This window comes from Molossus molossus, unplaced genomic scaffold (assembly GCF_014108415.1).
Source record: "Molossus molossus isolate mMolMol1 unplaced genomic scaffold, mMolMol1.p scaffold_m16_p_12, whole genome shotgun sequence".
In the NCBI taxonomy this organism is placed as follows: Eukaryota; Metazoa; Chordata; class Mammalia; order Chiroptera; family Molossidae; genus Molossus; species Molossus molossus.
In genome coordinates this window covers 15,916,951-15,938,186 of record NW_023425347.1, presented here as the reverse complement: position 1 = coordinate 15,938,186, position 21,236 = coordinate 15,916,951, and the positions used below count along the sequence as shown (strand labels likewise).

The following is a 21,236-nucleotide window of genomic DNA, read 5'->3' as shown; positions in this document are numbered from 1 at the left end:
GACACACCAACTGGCTGCCTCCTGCATGACCCTGAATAGGGCCGGGGACAAACTGCAACTGAGGTACCAGAATCAAACCCTCGACTCACTGGTCCGCAGGCTGACTCTCTAACCGCTAAGCCAAATTAGCCAGGGCTGTTTTTACATTTTTAATTGTGGTAGAATACATGTAACATAAAGATTTACCATCTTAACCATTTAACTGTATAATTCAGTGTTAAGGGTATTCACACTGTTGTGCAACCAATCTTCAGAATTTTTTCATCTTGTAAAACTAAAACTCTATTAAACAACTCCCTATTTTCCCCTCACTCCAGGCCCTGGCAACTGCCATTCTGCTGTTTCTATGAATCTGACTATTTTGGATACTGCATGTAAGTGGAATAATACAGTATTTGTATATGCAATTAGCTTATCTCACTTAGGATGATATTTTTTCAAGGTTCATCCATGTTGTAGCCTTCCTTTTTAAGGCTAAATAATATTCCACTGTATGTATATACCATACTTTGATTATCCATCCATCTGTCAATGGACATCGGGGGTGTTTCTACCACTCAGCTATTGTGAATAATATTGCTATGAACATGGGTGTATATATATATCTGTTTGAGACCCAGTTTGGGTATATGTTATAAGTGGAATTACTGGGTCATATGGTAATTCTATTTTTAATCTTTTGAGGAATCACTGTACTTGTTTCATAGCAGCTATACCATTTTACATTTCCAACAATGCACAAGGTTTTTAATTTCTGCACATTCTCATCAATACTGTTCTCTTCTGTTTCTTTGGTAGTAGTCAATCTAAAGGAGGTCAGGTGATTATCTTCCTGTATTTTTGATTTACATTTCCCTAATAATTATTAATCTTGAGCATCTTTTCATATGCTTATTAGCTCTATATAATTTCTCTGAAGAAATGTCTATTCAGGTCCTTTGTTCATTTTTTAATTGAGTTTTCAGTTTTTTCTTGATTGGGTTTTAGGAGTTTTTTATATATTCTGGATATTAAGCCTTTATCAGATATATAATTTGCAAATATTTTCTACCATTCTATGGCTTGCCTCTTTACTGTTAATTGTGTCTGTTGATGAACAAAATTTTAATATATAAACTTTTAATACATTTGATGTAGTCCATAATTTTTACTTTTGTTGCCTGTGCTTTTGGCATCATACCCAAGAAATCATTGTCAAATCAAATGGTATGATATTTTCCCCTATGTTTTCTTCTAAGAGTTTTATAGTTTTAGGTCTATGTTTAGGGCTTACCATTTTGAATTAATTTTTATATATTGTGTAAGGTAAGGGTCCGACTTCATTCTTTTGCAATAGGGTATCTAGTTTTTCTAACACCTTAAAGACTCTAGTTTTAAAAACCATTTAAAGCTACAAAAAGTTCTCTGTCACGTGTTCTCCAGAAAATTACCATCAATATTTTAAAGATTATGTTAAGTATACATAAAAGAATAGTTCATTTAAAATCATTACAAAAAAACAACTACTAATAAACAATGAGCTCCCTAAATAGTCAATAGGTACTTTTGAAGAAAAAAATATTTAAAGTACATGTTTAAAAAATGATTAAAAAAATCATAACAGGTCCTAATCTAAATGTGAAGTATTGTCCAACAGACCAGCATAAATAAATCAATTAATTTCCCGAGGAAAAAAAAAATCTAAATAAAAAATATATAAATACTTTTGAGTCCTCTCAAATTTAACAGCACAGAAATTTATGTTGAATTACCTTTAAATTAAATAAGACAACATATTCATATAACCTTTAGAAAAAGGTTTATATTATAAATGGATTATATGAGGTTATTTGCAGATATTCTGACAGGCTCCTCTAAAGACTAGTTATAAAACACTGCCCAGTAGTCAACTGCCTTTATTTTGAAAAAATAAAGAAAGAGAGAGAGGGAGAGAGAGAAACATCAATGCGAGAGACAAATATTGAACGACTGCCACCTGTAAACACCCTAACCAAGGATCAAACCTGCAACCTGAGCATGTGCCCTGACCAGGAAACCCACAGGCAACCTTCCGGTGCACGAGATGGGATACTCAACAAACAGGGTCACACGAGCCAGGGCTGTTTATTTCCTCTTTTATCAAAGTCTTTCCAATGTTATCGCCAAACTTTACAAATATTCCCCCCTATAGAGTTTCATCTGATTCTTTTTTTCTCTAAACATCTCATAATATTGAAAAAGCAGTATAATAAACAACTATATATCCTCTATCCAGATTCAACAAATGTTAGTGTTTTACAATGCCTGCCTTTTGAAATTACATATTACTTGAATTATGACCCATTTAAACTCAGAATCGTGGTTTTAACAATGAAATGGAACTTTAGAGAGTAAGAATGAAACCCTTTAATAATACCAAGAGCTTTCAAAATAAGAAATAAAACGATAAATACCCAGTCTAAATGGGCAAAAAATACATATAATTTTTCTAATTAATGAAAATGCTCATAAGCATTATGAAAAAAATGCCATAGCATTAATAATTTTAAGAAGAAAAACACAAAGTAAAGAAATTGCTTTTTGGTTTGTTTTGGTCATAAAACTGGGGTGAAGGAAAAAAAGGGTAATATTCATGCCAGCAAGGCTTCTGTGGAAGAGGTTATTCTCACATACTACAAACTGTAACAATACACTTTTCTGGAGGGCAAATGAGCTACATAGCCTTAAAAATGTACATAGTTTTGGTGCAGCAATTTCCCTGTAGGAATAAACCTAAGGAAACAAATGGGAATGTGTTAAGATATTTAGCAACAATCTAGTAATTACATAGGGATCAATTATTTAAATTCTGGTACAAATATATGATGGACTACTAACAGGTTATCAAAAAGAGTATAGCCTTGCTGGTGTGGCTCAGTGGTTGAGCATTGACCCATGCACCAAGAGGTCGCTGGTTTGATTCCTGGTCACGTCACATGCCTAGGTTGTGGGCCAAATCCCCATTGGGGGGCGTGCAGGAGGTGGCCAATCGACGTTCTCTCTCATGGATGTTTCTATCTCTCTCTCCCTACCTCTCCCTTCCTCTCTCTCTCAAATTAATAAAGACAAAAAAATTAATAAAATAAAAAAAGTGTGAGTGAATATTTATGGGTATGTACACATTGACAACACATTGTCAGTAAAGAAAATAAAACAAGATAGTATCCAATAACTGCTAATTAAAAAAAATACAAAACATGTATACATGAAAAGAAAAAGCATGGAATGAACACAAAAGGGGTTCGATAAATATCTGATAACTGGACACAAGTGTTATTAACAGTTCTCTCTTGATGGAACTACACGTTTGAAATGTATTTCACTTGCTTATTTATATTTCCTAATTTCTATAATATCTATTGCCTTTGAAATAAAAACACCATCATAGAATAGCAAAAAGCAAAGCAAAAGCACAATATAACCCTTTCTCATCTCTGCTCAGATGGCCAAAAATCATATTGCAGTCCATTATCTATCTAATTGTCCCTGACTGGTACAAGCTCTGTGAGGGCAGGAACTGTCTAATGGGTCACTGTTATTTATCACCACCTCCTAGAACTGTACCTGGCACATCACTGTAGGCACAGAAGGCACAACCCAAATCACCCAGCTCCTCATACACTTCAAAATGGTGATAGTTTCAGTCAGATTGTCCCAATTGAAATTTCAGATATTTATACATCCCAGATACAACATTTTGGTGAAATTACTTTTTCTGCTCCTAATAGGAAATCTATCTTTTGAACTTAAAAGCCCAATTCCATGAAATTCTGTTCCTATCTTTCAGAATTAAGTACTCAGGTGAGGATTAAAAAAAAAGAAGAAGAATTAAGTACTTTATTACTATTTTTTTTGGGAAAACTATGAGAGATTGTTATATTTATTTTTATTTGCCTGAATTCTCACATTCAATTAGAGAGAAGACATGCTTGCTTCTGTCTGGAAATGTTGCTGAGCATGGCAGAGGGCAGAGGGGGTCAGTGTGGATATTAAGAATGACTAGTCACCATGACAGGCCTATAAAGGAACAAGGCCTGAAATTTATTTTCTACCAGTTCTATTGATGGTATCTATGAAGAACATAGTTTAAACCATTTTCCCCAGAGTGATAAATGAAAAACTACCAGGACTATAAGACATTCTTGCACAACTTACATGATCAATTTATATGATAATAGATATAAAATCAGGAAACAGAAGGGGTTCCTGCAACGATATTGGTTGTCTGGATGATCTCTAAGGTTCCTTTATATTTTAAGCTTTCATAAATTATTTTTAATTTGCTTTATTTTTATAAAAATAATTAACAAAAATAGTTTCATTTGGAATATTTTTCATTCCTGGTGACTCTGGAGCCATATTCAATCAATAGATTCTTTTATTCTAATATTTTTTAGAAAGAAAATATATATCCTAATGCATTTAAGTTTCAAGGGAGGAAAATGTGGGCTTTCTAATATCACTCAAGTTTTTTTCAAACTAAAACCCTCAAAGGTTCCGATTCCCCTTGTCTTTGAGAAAGTATTTTATTGATTAGGGAATCAGAATTGCCTAGTGGGAAAATAAACATAAAGCCATCACATTAAAAAAAAAAAAATCTTACAAAGTTATAATTATTGACTATGATAAGTGGTATGAAGGAAAAGTACAGGGTGTGGTATTATGAAGGATACTCATACAGAACAAGGAATAGCATCTGTTTAAGAGAGTAGTCAAGGACGTTCTGAGGAAGGGGTATCCAAGCTGAGATCTGATGGGGGAAAGCTGGCAGAGTCTGTTCAGGCAATGGTAATAACAGGTGCAAACTACCCTGAGGCAGAAGGAAACAAGAAGGCCAATAGCTTCAGCTACTAGTACTCAGGAAAGAGAAATTCCTGCTATTAATAGTTCATTCATTCAGCCTATAAAATGAAGTCACAATACCTTCAACAGAATGCGGATATCATCTTTATTGGAGTTTCCATCTACTTGAGTTACTCTGTATTCTAACCATTGTTGAACGACTGCTTTTTCTTCTGCAGTGCTCCCAAGCAAATATTCTTTGTTTGCTTCCTTGACTAGATGAGCTGCTATAGTAGTCAATCCTGTTAGACATGGACCACTGTTTGTTTGAAGAACTGGAATCTAAAAAAAAAAAAAAGTTCTTCAGATAAAATTTTATCTTTTATTTAAAAAATTTTTTTTTTCTTTATTGATCCTAGAGAGAAGAAGGGAGAGGGAGAGATAGAAACATTGATGAGAGAGAACATCAACTGGCTGCCTCCTGCATGCCCCCCACTGGGGATCCGGCCCACAACCTCAATCGAACCGGCGACCTCTTGATACATGGGTCAATGCACAACCACTGAGCCACAGGCTCTTCAGGTGAAATTTTAAAACAAATACTATCATGACTGTAATTCTAAGTAATCACTATATCCCTCAAATGTTTTTCAAATACCCCAAGATTTTAAGGGTTTTTCAAGATGGCAGCACAGTTGGTGGATCTTTCTAGTACCTCCAGAACCAAACTGGAAATAAAATTAAATTAGGGAAATATTTACCCTGAATTACCAACTGAAGACTAGCTGAAGAGGAGATTTTTAACAAGGAAGGGCAGAAACCACCATGAGCCTGGTAGGAAGGATGTAGTGGTGAGAGGCTTGCCTCGCTCCCACAGGTGGCAGGCTGAGGGTGAGAAGAGAGACCTGGCCTGTCTGGGGCTTTCCCTGAGCCTGGAACCCCATGTTATGCTCCCCAGGCTGGAGCAACAGAGCTGAGAACAGCATCTCACATAAAATCAGCCATGAAAGGGGGCGGGGCTTCTATCCTCCAGGGAGAGACGCAGCCTGTTGGAGACAGCCACTAAAAAAACCAACCAAATCAAAAAACCGCCAGAGCATAGCATTTTCATTTGTTGCCACTCACCCCAGGCTTTGGTGAAGGGAGGGAGGTGTGAACTGGAGTGGCCTGAGGAAAATCTGGGGTGGAAGGCACTGGGAGGAAGATGTGGAGGAACAGCAGCCAGGAGACCTGAGCTCCATGACCCCCCACCTATACCAAAACAGCCATTTTTCTTGACAGGCAAAAGCCTACACTCAGGAATCCCGCGCACTGCACCCTGCATTTTGATCCCTGCTGAGGAGGCTGCAACAGAGGCCAGGCCTAAGGTCTGGGCAGTCTCAGGGGGTGACAATGACTGCCTTGAGGTGGGGCCATTCCTCTGACTGTCCTGGGAACCTGAATGGTGCTTCTCATTGCAGGAGAGAACATAAACTCCTGGCTTGCAGCAGACCCCACCAGACTGCATACAAGGGGCTACACCTTGCCGAGGTCAGATTAATATTCCAGGACAGACTCAGACCAGTGGCTCTGGAACAGGGGAACACACACACCATCTTCCCTCAAATCAGAATGGCATCTCCCTCTCAAGGGAGACCCAGAGGTCATCTCATCCTCCTGATTCTGCCAAAAGGCCTTTCAAGAAACAGCTTATCAGTGACTAAGTTTGACAGCTGGATGGCAGGCAAAGGCGAGTGGAGGCAGAGCCCAAAATGCCTTAGGACATTTGCTGACATGCCCCTGGCCCCAGTGAACAGCTTGGCCCCTCCCAAGTGCGTCAAGCCCTGTAGAGGCATCCACAAACAGTGGATCACTTGAAGCTTCGAACAGGTTGTAGAGACCCAAACGTGGATAGCTTTTGACAATAAGTAGCAACAAAGTACCTCCCAGGAGTCCCCAAAACGACATATAAAACAACCTCCCTCAACATCACAGCAGAATACACAGAGAGTTCCCATAAGGCACAAAATGCCGTTGAGGCGAACTCCACTTCGCACATATTTGCAATATTTTCTTTTTAATTACACTGTTATTATTTTGACTCTGTTTTCCTTTCATAGCTCTTATTTTTCTCTTTCCCTTTCTCACTTTATTTTATTTCTTGTTCTCCTTAGTTTTCCCCATTTCTCAATACTTTACTTCTGTTTTCCTTTTCAAAAGATTTTCCTTCCTCTTTTCTATCGTTTTCCTTTTCCTATTCTTTATTCTTATATATTTTTCCCTTCTTTGTTTTCATATTCTCTTTTCTTCCCACTTTTTTTTTTTGGTAATATTTTTATTATTTTTGCTGTCTTTTCTCTTTCCTAATTTTCTTTTGTTTTGTGGTTGTTTTGTTGTTGTGGTTGGGGTCTTTTGTATGTTTTTGTTTTGTTTCTAGTTTCGTTTTGTTTGTTCTGTCAGCACCTACACAAGAGCTTGCACTGACGTGGTCAGGGTTGAATCTTGCAACCAGCCAGCCTGAGGGGAGATCATACTCATTAACAGGACAACAACCCATCAAGACCCAATTACAGTAGGAGAGCCCAAATAACCCCCACAAGGGACATTCCTAGAGCATCTAGCTCAGGAGATCAGAGACTGCACCACTGGGTCCCATAGGACACTTACTATATAAGGCCACCCCATGAAGACTAGGAGGCATAGCACTTCTATCCAATACATAGAAATAAACACAAAGAGGCAGCTAAAATGGGAAAACAAAGAAACAACCCCCAAATGAAAGAAAAGAAGAAATCTCCAGAAAAAGAGCTAAATGAAATAGAGGCAAACAATTAATCAGATATAGAGTTCAAAGTAATGGTTATAAGAATGCTCAAGTAATATAGTGAGAATTACAAGGAACTTAGTGGGAACTACAACAACATGAAAAAGGAAATAGAAACCATGAACAAGAACCAGTCATAAATGAAGAATACCATATCTGACATCAAGAATACACTGGAAGGAATAAAAGCAGACTAAACAAAACAGGGGATCAAATGATTTGGAAGACAAGGTAGGAAAAAACACATCCATTTAGAGCAGGAAAAAAGAAAAAAGAATTAGGATAAATTTAAGGGAACTTTAGGATACATGAAACATGACAACATCTGCATCATAGGGTACCAGAAGGAAGTAGGCAAACGAATAGAGAACCTGTTAGAAGAAATTATGACAGAAAACTTCCCTAACCTGGTGAAGGAAAAAACCACAAGTTCAGGGAAGCACAGAGAGTCCCAAACAATATGAACCCACAGACCCACACCAAGAGACATCATAATTAAAATGGCAAAGGTTAAAGACAAAAAGAGAAATTTAAAGGCAGCAACAGTAAGACAGAAAGTTACCTACAAGGGACTTCCCATCGGACTATTAGATGATTTCTCAACAGAAACATTTCAGGCCAGAAGGGACTGGCATGAAGTATTCAAAGTAATGAAAAGCAAGGACCTGAATTTAAGACTACTCTATCCATCATGGCTATCATTTAAATTGAAGGCAAAATAAAGAGCTTCCCAGACCAAAAATATAAATGAAAAAGACTAAATGAGTACATTACCATCAAACCAACATTGCAAGGAATGTTAAAGGGACTGCTGTAAGAAGAAATCAAGAGAGAGAGGAACATATGTATTTTAAAAATGCCATAAATAAGTACCTTTCAATAATAACCTTAAATTTAAATGGATTAAATGCTCCAATAAAAGATATAAGGTAGCTGAGTGTATAGGAAAACATGACCATAGAAATGCTATCTACAAGAGACCCACCACAGAACAAATGACTCACAGACTGAAAGTGAAGTGATGGAAAAAAATTTTTCTTTGCAAATGGAAATGAAAAAAAGCTGGGGTAGCAATACTCATACCTGACAAAATAAAACTTCAAAACAAAGGCCATAACAAGAGACAAAGAAGGTGACTACATAATACTAAAAGGACTGATCCAACAAGAAAATACATATATTCACCCTGTATAGGAGCACCTAAATAGACACATATATATTAAAAAAACTCTAGGTGAACTTAAAGGGAGAAATCAACAGTAATACAGTCGTAGTAGGGGGCATTAACACCCCTTTGACATCACTGGATAGATCTTCCAGACAAGAAAATCAACAAGGAAACAGAGACCATAAACAGCTATTAGATAAGATGGATTTAACTGATATATTTTTTTCTTTTTTATCCTTACCCAAGGACATTTTTTCATTTTTAGTTCTGATACAAGGGGAGGGAGAGAGAGAGAGAGAGAAACATCGATGTAAAAGGGACACATTGAGTGGCTGCCACCTGCACGACCCAACCAGGGTTGGGGACAAACTGCAACAGAGGTACGCGCCCCTAGCGGAAACCGAACCCAGGTCTCTCTGGACCACAGGCCGATGCTCCACCGCTGAGCCAAACCGGCCAGGGCAGATAAGATGGATTTAACTGATATTTACAGATCATTTCAACCCAAAGCTGCAGAATATACATTCTTCTGAAGTGCACATGGAATATTCTCAAAGACAGCCCAGCCAGTGTGGCTCAGTTATTGGGCATCAAACCATGCACCAAGAGGTCACTGGTTCGATTCCTAGTCAGGGCACATGCATCCCTAGTTGGGGGGCATGCAGGAGGCAACCAATCAATGTTCTCTATCATCAAAGACAGACCACATGTTAGGACACAAAATAAATCTGTTTTTAAATCTTTATTGTTGGATGTAAAATGTATTACAGATATTCCACATTTTTCCCCCATTAACCCCCTCCTCACCACTCCAGCCCCCTCCCACCTTTTCCCACACTATTGTCTGTGTCCATTGGTTATGCATATAAGTTCTTTGGTTTATTTCTTCCCACCCACCCCCAACCCCTTTCCCTTTGAGGTTTGTCGGTCTAGCAATGAATTTGTACTTCTTAATCCCTTCACCTTTTTCACCCATTCCCCGAACCCCCCTCCCAACTGGTAACCAACAAAATGTTCTCTGTATCTATGAGAATGTTTCTGTTCTACCTGTTCATTTTGTTTGTAGATTCCATTGTTGATAAATATATATTCATTGCCATTTTGTTTGTTCATACATTTTATCTTTTTCTTCAAAAAGACCCTTCATCATTTCATATAATAACGGTTTGGTAGTGATGAACTCCTTTAACTTTTTCTTGTCTGGGAAAGTTTTTATATGTCCATCGATTCTAAATGCCAGCTTTGCAGGATAGAGTAATCTTGGTTGTAGGTTCTTGCTTTTAATCACTCTGAATATTTCTTGCCACTCCCTTCTGGCCTGCAAAGTTTCTTTTGAGAAATCAGCTGACAGCCTAATGGGAACTCCCTTGTAGGTAACTAGCTGCCTTTCTCTTGCTGCTTTCAAGATTCTCTCTTTGTCTTGAACCTTTTGCATTTTGATGATGAAGTGTCTTGGTGTGGGCCTCTTGGGGTTCATCTTGTTTGGGACTCTCTGTGCTTCCTGGACTTGTATGTCTGTTTCCTTTACCAAGTTAGGAAAGTTTTCTGCCATTATTGTTTCAAACAGGCTTTCGATTTCTTGTTCTCGCTCTTTTCCTTCTGGCACCCCCAAGATGCGAATGTTGGCACGCTTGAAGTTGTCCCAGAGGCTCCTTACACTATCCTCATTTTTTTGGATTCTTTTTTTTGTTCTGATTGGGCATTTTTTGCTTCCTTATATTCCAAATCGATGGTTTGCTCCTTGGATTTACGTACTCTTATTATTGAAGCTGTGTAAATTATTCTTTATTTCAGTTAATGCCTCCTTCAATTCTAACTGTGTATCCATGATTTCTAACTGGCCCTTTTTTATGCTCTTGAGGCCCTCCCTAAGTTCACTGAGGTTCTCACTAAGTTCATTGAGCGTCCTTATAAGCAGTATTTTGAACTCAGCATCTGTTAGGTTGCTTATCTCCATTTCGCTTAGTTCTTTTATTGGGGTTTTGTTCTGTTCTTTCATTTGGGACCTGTTTCTTTGTCTCCCCATTTTGGCTGCCTCCCTGTGTTTGTTTCAGTGTATTACTTATCGAGAGGTATGGGGATCGCTGACACCAGATGCTGCTTGTTTGAAAGAATTTAGGAAAAACCTGAAGCAGAATCTAAGACAGGCCAATCCTATGGTTAAGCAAGTGGCAACAGCTTGGGTGGGCTTGAAAGTTGGGTGGGGCGGGGTGGGGCCTCAGGGGGTAACCAGGGAAGGGCTACCAGTGTGAGCCAGGTTGCTGGAGTCCCAGATATGGCAGCTGTCTGCCGCCCCCGGGAAGGGCTCACCAAAGGAACAAAGGCCTCTTACAGCACGTTTGTCCCAGTGAAAGCCCCCTCTCCAGCCCTCGCTCCAGTGCCAAACAGCTCAGTTCTTCCCTGTATGACTCTGGTGCCCCTCGAGCTGCCTCCCCTCCAAGCTTAGAGGGAGAGAGTCCGATAAGTCCGTGCGCGGGCCCTTTAAGGAGCAGCCTGGGGCTCCAGCCGCCAGCTTCCCTGAGCCTCAGTTCCAGCTGGTTTTTCCAGCCAGAAGTTATGGGGACTTCTCTTCCTGGCACTGGAACCCTGAGCGGGGCACCTGGTGTGGGACGGGGACCCCTCAGTCCTCAGGAAGGACCTTCCCAGCCAAGGGAGCCTCCTGATTTTTATCTGCCACACTTGGGTGTGGGACCAGCCCGTCGTGGCCGCCGCCCCTCGTGCCTCCGCCCCTCTTACCAGTCTGGATGTGGCTGCTGCTTTAATTCCATAGTTGTAGGACTTCCATTCAGCTTGATTTCAGGCGGTTTTGAATGATGGTTGTTCTGTAGTTTAGTTGTAACTTTGATGTGGTTGTGGGAGGACGCGATACCGCGTTTACCTACGCTGCCATCTTGACCGGAAGTCTCACAAAATAAATCTTAACAAATTCAAGAAGACTGAAATCATATCAAACGTCCTCTTGGATCAAAATAGCATGAAACTAGAAATCAACTATGATTAAAAAAAAAAAACTCAGCCTGGACAGTGAGGCTTAGTGGCTGAGCATCGACCCATGCACCAAGAGGCTTCTGGTTCAATTCCCGGTCAGGGCACATGCCTACACTGTGGGCCAATTCCCCAGTATGGGGCAGGCAGGAGGCAACCAATCAATGTTCCCTTTCATCGATGTTTCTATCTCTCTCTCCATAACCCTTCCTTTCTCTCTAAAATCAATAAGGAAAAAACCCTCAAAAATATTCAAAAACATGGAGTCTAAATAGCATGCTATTAAACAATGAATGTATTACCACTGAGATCAATGAAGAAATAAAATACACCTTGAAACAAACAAAAATGAACACACACATACAAAAACAACAAAATCTATAGGACAGAGCAAAAGCAGTGCTGAGAGGGAAGTTCATAGCATTACAGGACTACGTCAAGAAACAAGAACAATCTCAAATAAATAATCTCACCCTACAACTAAAAGAATTAGAAAGAGAATAACAACAAAAGCCCAGAGTAAGCAGAAGAAAAGAAATAATAAAGATCAGAGTGGAAATGACATTGAGACTAAAATACAATACAAAAGATCAATGAAACCAAGGGCTGATTCTTTGAAAAGATAAACAAGATTGATAAACTTTAGCCACACTTATCAAAAAATAAAGAGGACCCAAATAAATAAAATAAAAATGAAAAAGAATTTAACTGACATCACAAAAATACAAAAGATTTTAAGAAAATACTATGAGGAATTACATGACAACAAATTGGATAACCTAGATGAAATGGCAAAATCCCTAGAAACATACAATCTTCCAAAACTCAATCAGGAAAAATCAGAAAACCTGAATAGGCCAATAACATCTGATGATATTAAAAAAGTAACAGAAAAAAAACAACAACAAAAACCCAGGAAACAAAAGTCTGAACTGGACTTCACAACTGACTTCACAACTGAGTTCTACCAAACATTAAAAGAAGAACACCTATCCTTCTGAAACTATTCCAAAATGTTCAAGAGGACAGGAGACTTCAAGCTCTTTTTATAAGGCCAGCATTCTCCTGCCTAAACCAGATAAATACACCACAAAAAAGAAAATTACAGGCCAATATCCCTGATGAACATAGATGCCAAAATCCTCAATAAAATATTAGCAAATCAGCCAGGCCAGTGTGGCTATTAGCAAATCAGCCAGGCCAGTGTGGCTCAGTAGACTGAGCATCACCCCATGAACTGAGAGGTCCAGTTCAACTCCTGGTCAGAGCAGATGCCTGGGTTGCTGGCTCCATTCTCAGTTGGGGGTGTGCAGGAGGCAGCCAATCAAAGTTTCTCTCTCACAATGATGTTTCTATCTCTCCCCTCTTCTCTCTCTAAAAAATCAATAAAAACATACTAAAAAAATATTAGCAAATTGGATCTAGTAATACATTAAAAGTATCATACACCATGACCACGTGGGATTTACCCTAAAGATGCAAGACCAGTACATTTGCTAATCAGTAAGTGTGCTATATCACATAAAAAAAAATAAGGATAAAAATCACATGATCATATAAATAGATCTAGAAAAAGCATTCAATAAAATCCAGGACCCAAGACAACATGGAGGGACCTGGAGAGTATTATGCTAAGCAAAATAAGCCAATCAGAGAAAGACAAATACCACATGATCTCACTTATTTGTGGAATATAATGAACAAAAAATAGCTGATGAATAAAATAGACCCAGAGACATAAAAAGGAGTATGCTTCAGACTGATAAACTTCAGAGGTGGGGGGGCGGGGGAAGGGGGGTGAGATAAACCAAAGAACTTATATGTATGTATGCATAACCAACGGACATAGACAACAATTCTTGGGGGGAGGGGATAGGGAGGAAAATGTCTGGGAGGAAAAAGGAGAAACATCTGTAACAAAAATAAATTAATTAAAACTAAAAAAAATCCAGTACCCATTTATGATAAAAACTCTTAGCAAAGTAGGAACAGAGGGATCATACCTCAACATAATAAAAGCCATATATCAACACAATAAAAGCCATATATGACAAACCTACAACCAACATCATTCTCAATGGGCAAAAACTAAAAGTGTTTCCCTTAAGATCAGGAGCAAGAAAGCAATGTCCAATTTCACCATTCTTATTCAACATAGTACTGGAAGTCCTAGCCATAGCAATCAGACAAGAATTAAAAAATGAAAGGCATACAAATCGAAAAGGAGGAAATAAAACTGTCATTATTCTCAGATGACATGATATTGTACATGGAAAACCCTAAAGACTCCACCAAAAAACTGCTAGATTTAATAAATGAATTTGGCAAAGTAGCAGGATACAAAATTAACATTCAGAAATTGATGGCATTTTTATACACCAATAATGAACTCTCAGAATGAGAAACTAAAAAACAATCCCATTTACTACTGCAACAAGAAAAATTAGATATCCGGGAATAAACAATCAAGAAGGTAAAAGACCTATAGTCAGAAAACTATAGGACATTGAAAAATAAAATACAGGAAGATACAAACAAGTGGAACATATACTATATTCATGGATTGGAAGAATTAACATCATTGAAATGTCCATACTATCCAGCCGGTGTGGCTCAGTGAATTGAGCACTGTTCTATTAACTGAGAGGTCACAGTTCAATTCCTGGTCAGGGCACATGCCTGGGTGGTGGGCTCAATCCCTAGTAGGGGGTATGCAGGAGGCCGCTGGTTGATGTTTCCCTCTCACATCAATGTTTCTATCTCTCTTTCTAAAAAAATCAATAAAAACATATTTTTTTAAAAAATCAATAAAAACATTTTTTAAAAAAATCAATAAAAACATATTTTTAAAAAATGTTCATACTACCCATACAATCTACAGAGTCAACATAATCCCTCATAAAATACCAACAGCATATTTCACAAATTTAGAGCAAATATTCCAAAAATGTATATGGAACCAAAAATACCCTGAAAAGCCTCAGCAATCTTGAGAAAGAAGAACAAAGTTGGAAGGATCACGAGATATCAAATTATAAAAAAGACACTGCAATCCAAACAGCCTGGTACTGGCACAAGAACAGGCATATAGACCAATAGAACAGAACAGAGAATCCAGAAACCAACCCATGCCAAGATGGTCAATTAATATTTGACAAAAGAGGCAAGAACATATAATGGAGTAAAGATAGTCTCTTCAATAAACAGTTAAAAACTAGACCATCAACTTCCACCACACAAATGAATAAACTCAAAATGGATAAAAGACTTAAATCTAAGTCATGAAACCATAAAAATCCTAGAAGAATACATAGTAAAAATCTTAGACATCTCATGAAGCAGTATTTTCATGGATCCATCTCCTAGGGCATAAGAAACAAAAGAAAATAATAAACCAATGGGACTACATCAAACTAAAAAGCTTCTGCACAGCAAAAGAAATCAACAAATGAAATGGGAACTCACTGCATGGGAGAACATATTTGCCAATGATACCTCTGATAAGGGATTAATTTCCAAAATATACAAAGAATTCATACAACTCAACAAAAGGAAGACAGAGAACCCAATTAAAAAATGGGCAGAGGAGCTGAATAGACACCTCTCCAAATAAGACATACAAATGGCCAACAGACATATGAAGAAATGCTCAACATCACTATCATCAGAGAGATGCAAAATAAAACTACAAGGAGGTATTATTACCTCACACCTGACAGAATGGCTACCATCAGTAAATCAACAAACAACAAATGCTGGCAAGGATGTAGAGAAAAGGGAACCCAAGTACACTACTGGTGGCAATACATACTGGTGCAGCCACTGTGGAAAACAGTATGGAGTTTCCTCAAAAAATTAAAAATGGAACTGTTGTTTGACCCAGTGATCTCACTTCTGGTGCTTTATCATAAGAATCCCAAAACACCATCAGAATGAAGATACGCACCCCTATGTTCATAGCAGTGTTATTTACAATAGCTAAGATTTGGAAACAATCTAAGTGTCCATTAGTAGATGAGTAGATAAAAAAGCTGTGATACATTTACACAATGGAATACTACGTGGCTGTAAAAAAGGAGCTCTTACCTTTTGGGACAGCATGGTTGGACCTGGAGATTATTATGCTAAGTGAAATAAGCCTTTATAAAAAGACAAATATCACATGATCTTACTTATATGTGGAATCTAATGAGAAAAATAAATTGATGAATAAAATAGGTCCAGAGACATAGGTACATGCCACAGAATGACAGATCTCAGAGGGGAGAAGGGTGGAGGTAACAGAAAGAAATTAACCAAAGAACATATATGCATGAGCATAGCCCATGGACAGACAATCGTGTGGGGAAGGCCTTGGGTGGTGCAGGGGCTGGGCGGAGAGGGGCAACGGAGGGAAAAATGGGGGACATCTGTAATACTGTCAACAATACATAAAAAAAATTTTTTTTTACTTTACATATGTAATTTAGTATGTGATCTAAAACAATTACCTATCTCATTAACTAGGTGAGGACTGTGATGGTGACTTGGTTGTCATGGACTGCATATTTATCAATTTGAGAGTCATTCAGAGGAAGGTCACTCTAAATGTTGGTCTGTATTTTATATTTAAAAAGAACATTGCAAAATATAATTGGGGCTACTGATAAGAAAGTCTGGGCTTCAGGTAATCATCTTAAAAATAATCCTGCTGTTGATGTTTCTCCTAGTATAACAGCAATACAAAAGGTCAGATCATAAGAAATTGGTAATTGATATAAATGTTCTTGATGCACAACTAAGTAAAGCATTGTAAGAAATGGAAAAAAAAAGGAAAGTATCATACAAGGGGGAGACCAACCATTATAAATAACAAGAATACAGTCGTCCCTCGCCACTTCTCACTTCGACTTTCGTGGCTTCACCTTCACTCTATCGCGGTTCTTTCAAATATATTCATTAAAAAGTTGACCGAGACATAAAAAATGATATAGAGTGTGCTCAGTTGTCTGAGTCAATTATACATCCCTGTATTACAATTAAAATTAAAATGACTATGTATTCGAGCACCCCAGGAATCCTTCAACGCCAGGTGCAACCGCTAGAGTCTGGAATGGATTAACCTCGATAAAGGAGGGATGACTGTACAACCTAAATGACCTATGCAAACCAAATTAGTATATATTCTTGGGAAAACTGCTGCTCTTTTCAGCCATTAAATAGTATCTTATACTCGTCTAGTGATTTACACTTTTCCTACTTACATCTAGGTCATAGGACTCTGTGAAGTATAAGGGGAGATAATTAACATTTCATGGCTATAGAGTCAAAGGTTACGCCCTGAAAGTTAAAGGGAGTAACTCTCCACTTTCCACTTCCTCAACTAGTACTAGTTAAGTTTTTGATAGAGTCAAAAGTTAAACGTGGATTTTCAACTGTGAGGGGTTGGTGCCCTAAACCTCCACACTGTTCAAAGGTCAACTGTATTTCCCATTCACTACTTAGATACATGAATTCTCACTTTTGCCTTCATACTCAAATAAAACTACTACCTCTAAGATAACCAATAACTTCCTTTAAAAAATGTATTAAAAGAAAACAATATGGAACCTTCTAAAGGCGCTGGTATTGTTCTTTTTGACTATGTGATTATCTGGATGTGTTCACTTTATGTTAACTCTCTGAGATTTATATGCTTTTCTGAATGTATGTTATACTTGCATGAAAGAGAGAGAGAGAGAGAGAAAGAAAAAAACCAAAGAACTTGCAAATGTTGAATGTGTGTGGGGGTGGAGAGAATTAATTTTAAAGAGAATTATTAGTAAAAATAAATTATGCACAACTGTAGCACACTAACTCAAAAAATTCCCAGTTATCTTCTCATATAATCATCATATCTTCTAAGACAGGTATATAATCTCATCCTCATTTTACAGATAAAATACCAAGGTTACTAGGTTTGCAATGGCAGAGTCAGGATTTGAACAAAATACAACTGGCTCCAAAATCCATTCTCTTTCCTTTACTAGGGCCTAAAGTACAGAAGTCTTTTGCAATTGCAATCATGGGACACCTATGATTTTCACATTTATCTTAGGGTTCCATGGTCTTCAATTAATCACTTTCAATGACTACATAAGTAATATTCTAATGTGCTAATAAACCATAATTTAATGAACCGCTCCCCTAGAGCTGGATCTCTGAATTATTTTCAGTTTTTAATTATTATTGGTAATATGAAAGAGATTGCTGTTGGCTTACTGCTGACAGTTGTCTTAAAAAAAGGACTGAATCTTTTCACATTCTCATCCTTTCCCCAAACACAGAAATAGATAATTTCAATAGCTGTCTTCTGCTTGATGATGATGATGGTGACGAATAAGAAGAAAGAAGAAAGAAAGGAAACCACACTTGGAACTCCATAACCCTGATAATTGGGTCTCAAAATATAATTTTGGGTTTCCTTTGCAATCAATGCATCACTCATATTGCTCTACTTATTGTCCCAAACTTCTCAATCTTGCATAATTTACTGGTCTTACACAATTTAAATACCAATTTTTCTGTGAAGTTTACAAACCCATACTTATAGTCAGAATTAGCTTTCTCCTCCGCACTCCTAAACAATGTTTACCTCCATTTACTAAACATTCTGTTCTGCTTTAAATTAGCTGCCAATGACTATTCAGATACTAGAGAATAGGATCCCTGAAGGCAAGACTCATCTCTTAGCAAAGTTCCTTAAAAAGTAGCAATCAAACTAGGAAATGGTGGCTGAAGGGAAGGATCAGCATGAGGCCAGAAGAAAAAGAAAAAGCATGTCACTTTGGCTCAAATGCCTACTCTGCTACCAGTCATTGGGCTGATCTTAAGCAAGTTGTGGATCCTTCTTCTAGACTTCAGTTTAATCTAACATGCAAAAACTACAATACACTCTTTTCAAGACAAGATTTTAACATGGGACAAATGAAGAACAGAACAAGTAAGAACCAAAAATAAACATCATCTGGGAAAAAAATCTCAGGTAGGTAATAAATGTATTTAGTCATGCATCCTGTGATGATGTTTCTGGTCAATGACAGACTGCATATACAACGGTGGTGCCATATGACAATAATGAAGCTAAAAAATTCCTACCACTAGTGACGTCATAGCTATTATTAATAGGAATATTTATAGTGCTATTTCTGCTTCCAAGCTAATCTATTATGTCTATTATGAAAAAAAAGAAGCAAACCACCATGGACATATTTCTAAAGAGTGACTCTTGGAGCCTCAGGCAGGTTCTTCAGGAAGGCATTGTTATCAGATGACAGGTCCATGCATGTTATTGTCCCTGAAGACCTTGCAGTGGGACAAGACATGGAGGTGGAAGACAGTGATATTGATGATCCTGACCCTGTGTGGGCAGAGGCTAATGTGTGTGTTTGTGTCTTAGTTTCTAACAAAAAAGTTTAAAAAATAAAATATTTTTAAATAGAAAAAGATCTTATAGAATAAGGAATAAAGAAAAAATATTTTTGGAAACTGTGCAATATGTGTTTTAAGCTAAGTGTTATAAATCAAAAAGTTTTAAAAATTTGTTTATAACAAAACATTACAGTAACCTAAGATTAATTTATTGAAGAATTTTTTATATCTAATATAGCCTACATATACAGTGTTTATAAAGTCTACAGTAGTGCACAGTAATGTCCTAGGCCTTGACATTCACTCACCATTCACTGACTCAAGAGTAACTTTCAGTCCTGCAAGTTCCATTCATGGTAAGTGCCCGATACAGGTGTACCATTTTTAAAATCTTTTATACTATATTTTTACTGTACCTTTTGTATGTTTAGAGAGAGAAATACTGACCATTATGTCACAATTGCCTCCAGTATGCAGTACAGTAACATGCTGTACAGGTTTGTAGGGTAGCAGCAAATAGGCTATACCATGGAGCTAGTGTGTAGTAGACTACAAATAAATCTGTTTGTGTGTCACTCTATGATGTTCTCACAAGGATGAAATCGCCTAACCAGGCATTTCTCAAAAGGTATCCCTGCCATTAAGCAATGTAGACTGTACATCCAAAGTTGTCCTCTCACATTCTCCTCCTCTAATATATTCCCTCCACAGCAAGCAATGTTCCTGATAAAACACAAATGTCCTTCAATGGCTTGACAAATCTGAGTCCTTATACCTCACCAGTCAATCTCATACAGTTTAATTTCCTGCCTCATTCTCTGCATGTTGCACAATGAAACTGATACACAAGGCCTCGGAAAAGCCTTCCCTGAATCTTCCAGATTGGGCCAAGATCCACTGTGTTCTTTAAACCGTCTATGCTTCAATGTAGCACTATTCAGTATTGTAATAAAAACAGCTGCAATGTTTGCCACTCAGCTGAAAAAGCAAGCTTCCTGAGGGGAGGGTGCGTGTTAGTTTTAACTATCACCGCTGTATTCCCCAGGCCCAGCACAGTACTTAGCACTAGGCACCTTGTTAGATCTCTGGAGTAGTTGCGAAAAGATGAATGAAAGATAATTTTACAGTAACTGCTGTCATTTGAACGCAAATGCAGAGCCTCCGGGCTTTGAGAATTCTCTTCGCTTCTCCTGAACAGGATTATAGCAATTTGCCAGAGGGAAAAATTCGGGCCGAGCCCGACCGGAGGAGGTTCCCTCTCCCCATTCCAGGAGCTCGGGCGGCAGCAAGAGACCCAGAGGCCCGCCCCGGGGCGCAGACACGTGGGGAAATGAAGGGCCGCGTCCTCACTCCGTCCGCCTCTGCCGGCCAGCTCGTCCTCCCTGGGCTCAGCAGACCCCGCTCCCGTCCACCTCTTCCCCACAGCTCCACCTCTCACCTGCCGCTCGCCCTGAGCGCTGTACTTGTTCCCTTTACTCAGCCCTAGGGACTTCTCCAGCAGCGTCAACTCTGCGGCCGCCGCCATCTTTCAGAGCGAGCTCCCGGCAGGGGCGGGACCAAGACAGCAAGGATCTCCTGCATTGGCGGGGAAGGAAAGCCCAACCCTCAAAACTGCCTGGCTATTGGCTGAACGGACGGGGCGTGGAAAGTGCGCAGGAGGCGGGGCCAAGAGATGGGAAAGGGCGTGGTGTGAGACAGGTGCCGCGGTGGGGTGGTGTCCCAAGGTCGAGGGGCTCTTGAAGGCTGAGATTTGGTTGCAGCAGTACAGTCTGCCAGCTTCTAAACGGCAGGCTGTTGGCTTGACTGCCACAGTTAACTGGTTAACTAATTTGGCATGCAGACACTTTTTATACATAATTGAAACAATTTACCTCAGTTTGGCTCACGAATCTAAATTTGAACAATGAAGTTGAATAGTAAAGTTCACAATCTGTTGGGGGTCTCCAACATATAGCGTTATTCACGGGGATTTTTATTGTGTTTAATTAAATTATTTTAATTTTTCTTCGGTAAATCTGCAGCTCAATAGTAGCAGTGAAATATAAATTTTAAGATTATTTATAGAGCACTGGTTATGTTAGTATCAAGTGA

The 21,236-nt window shown here is 38.4% G+C and overlaps 1 protein-coding gene across 1 annotated transcript in view; it reads right to left on the bottom strand.

Moving 5' to 3' along the window:
* The window catches only part of EEF1E1 (eukaryotic translation elongation factor 1 epsilon 1), a 28,205-nt gene extending 7,512 nt beyond the window's left edge, over positions 1–20,693 (bottom strand). Inside the window, exons 1-2 of the mRNA XM_036256621.1 lie at positions 20,584–20,693; positions 4,942–5,142 (exon numbers count right to left, since the gene is read on the bottom strand). Of these exons, the coding sequence (XP_036112514.1) occupies positions 4,942–5,142; positions 20,584–20,670 (288 nt within the window). The 5' untranslated portion in view covers positions 20,671–20,693. The remainder of the gene's footprint in view (positions 1–4,941; positions 5,143–20,583) is intronic.
* Between the last annotated feature and the right edge of the window lie 543 nt (positions 20,694–21,236).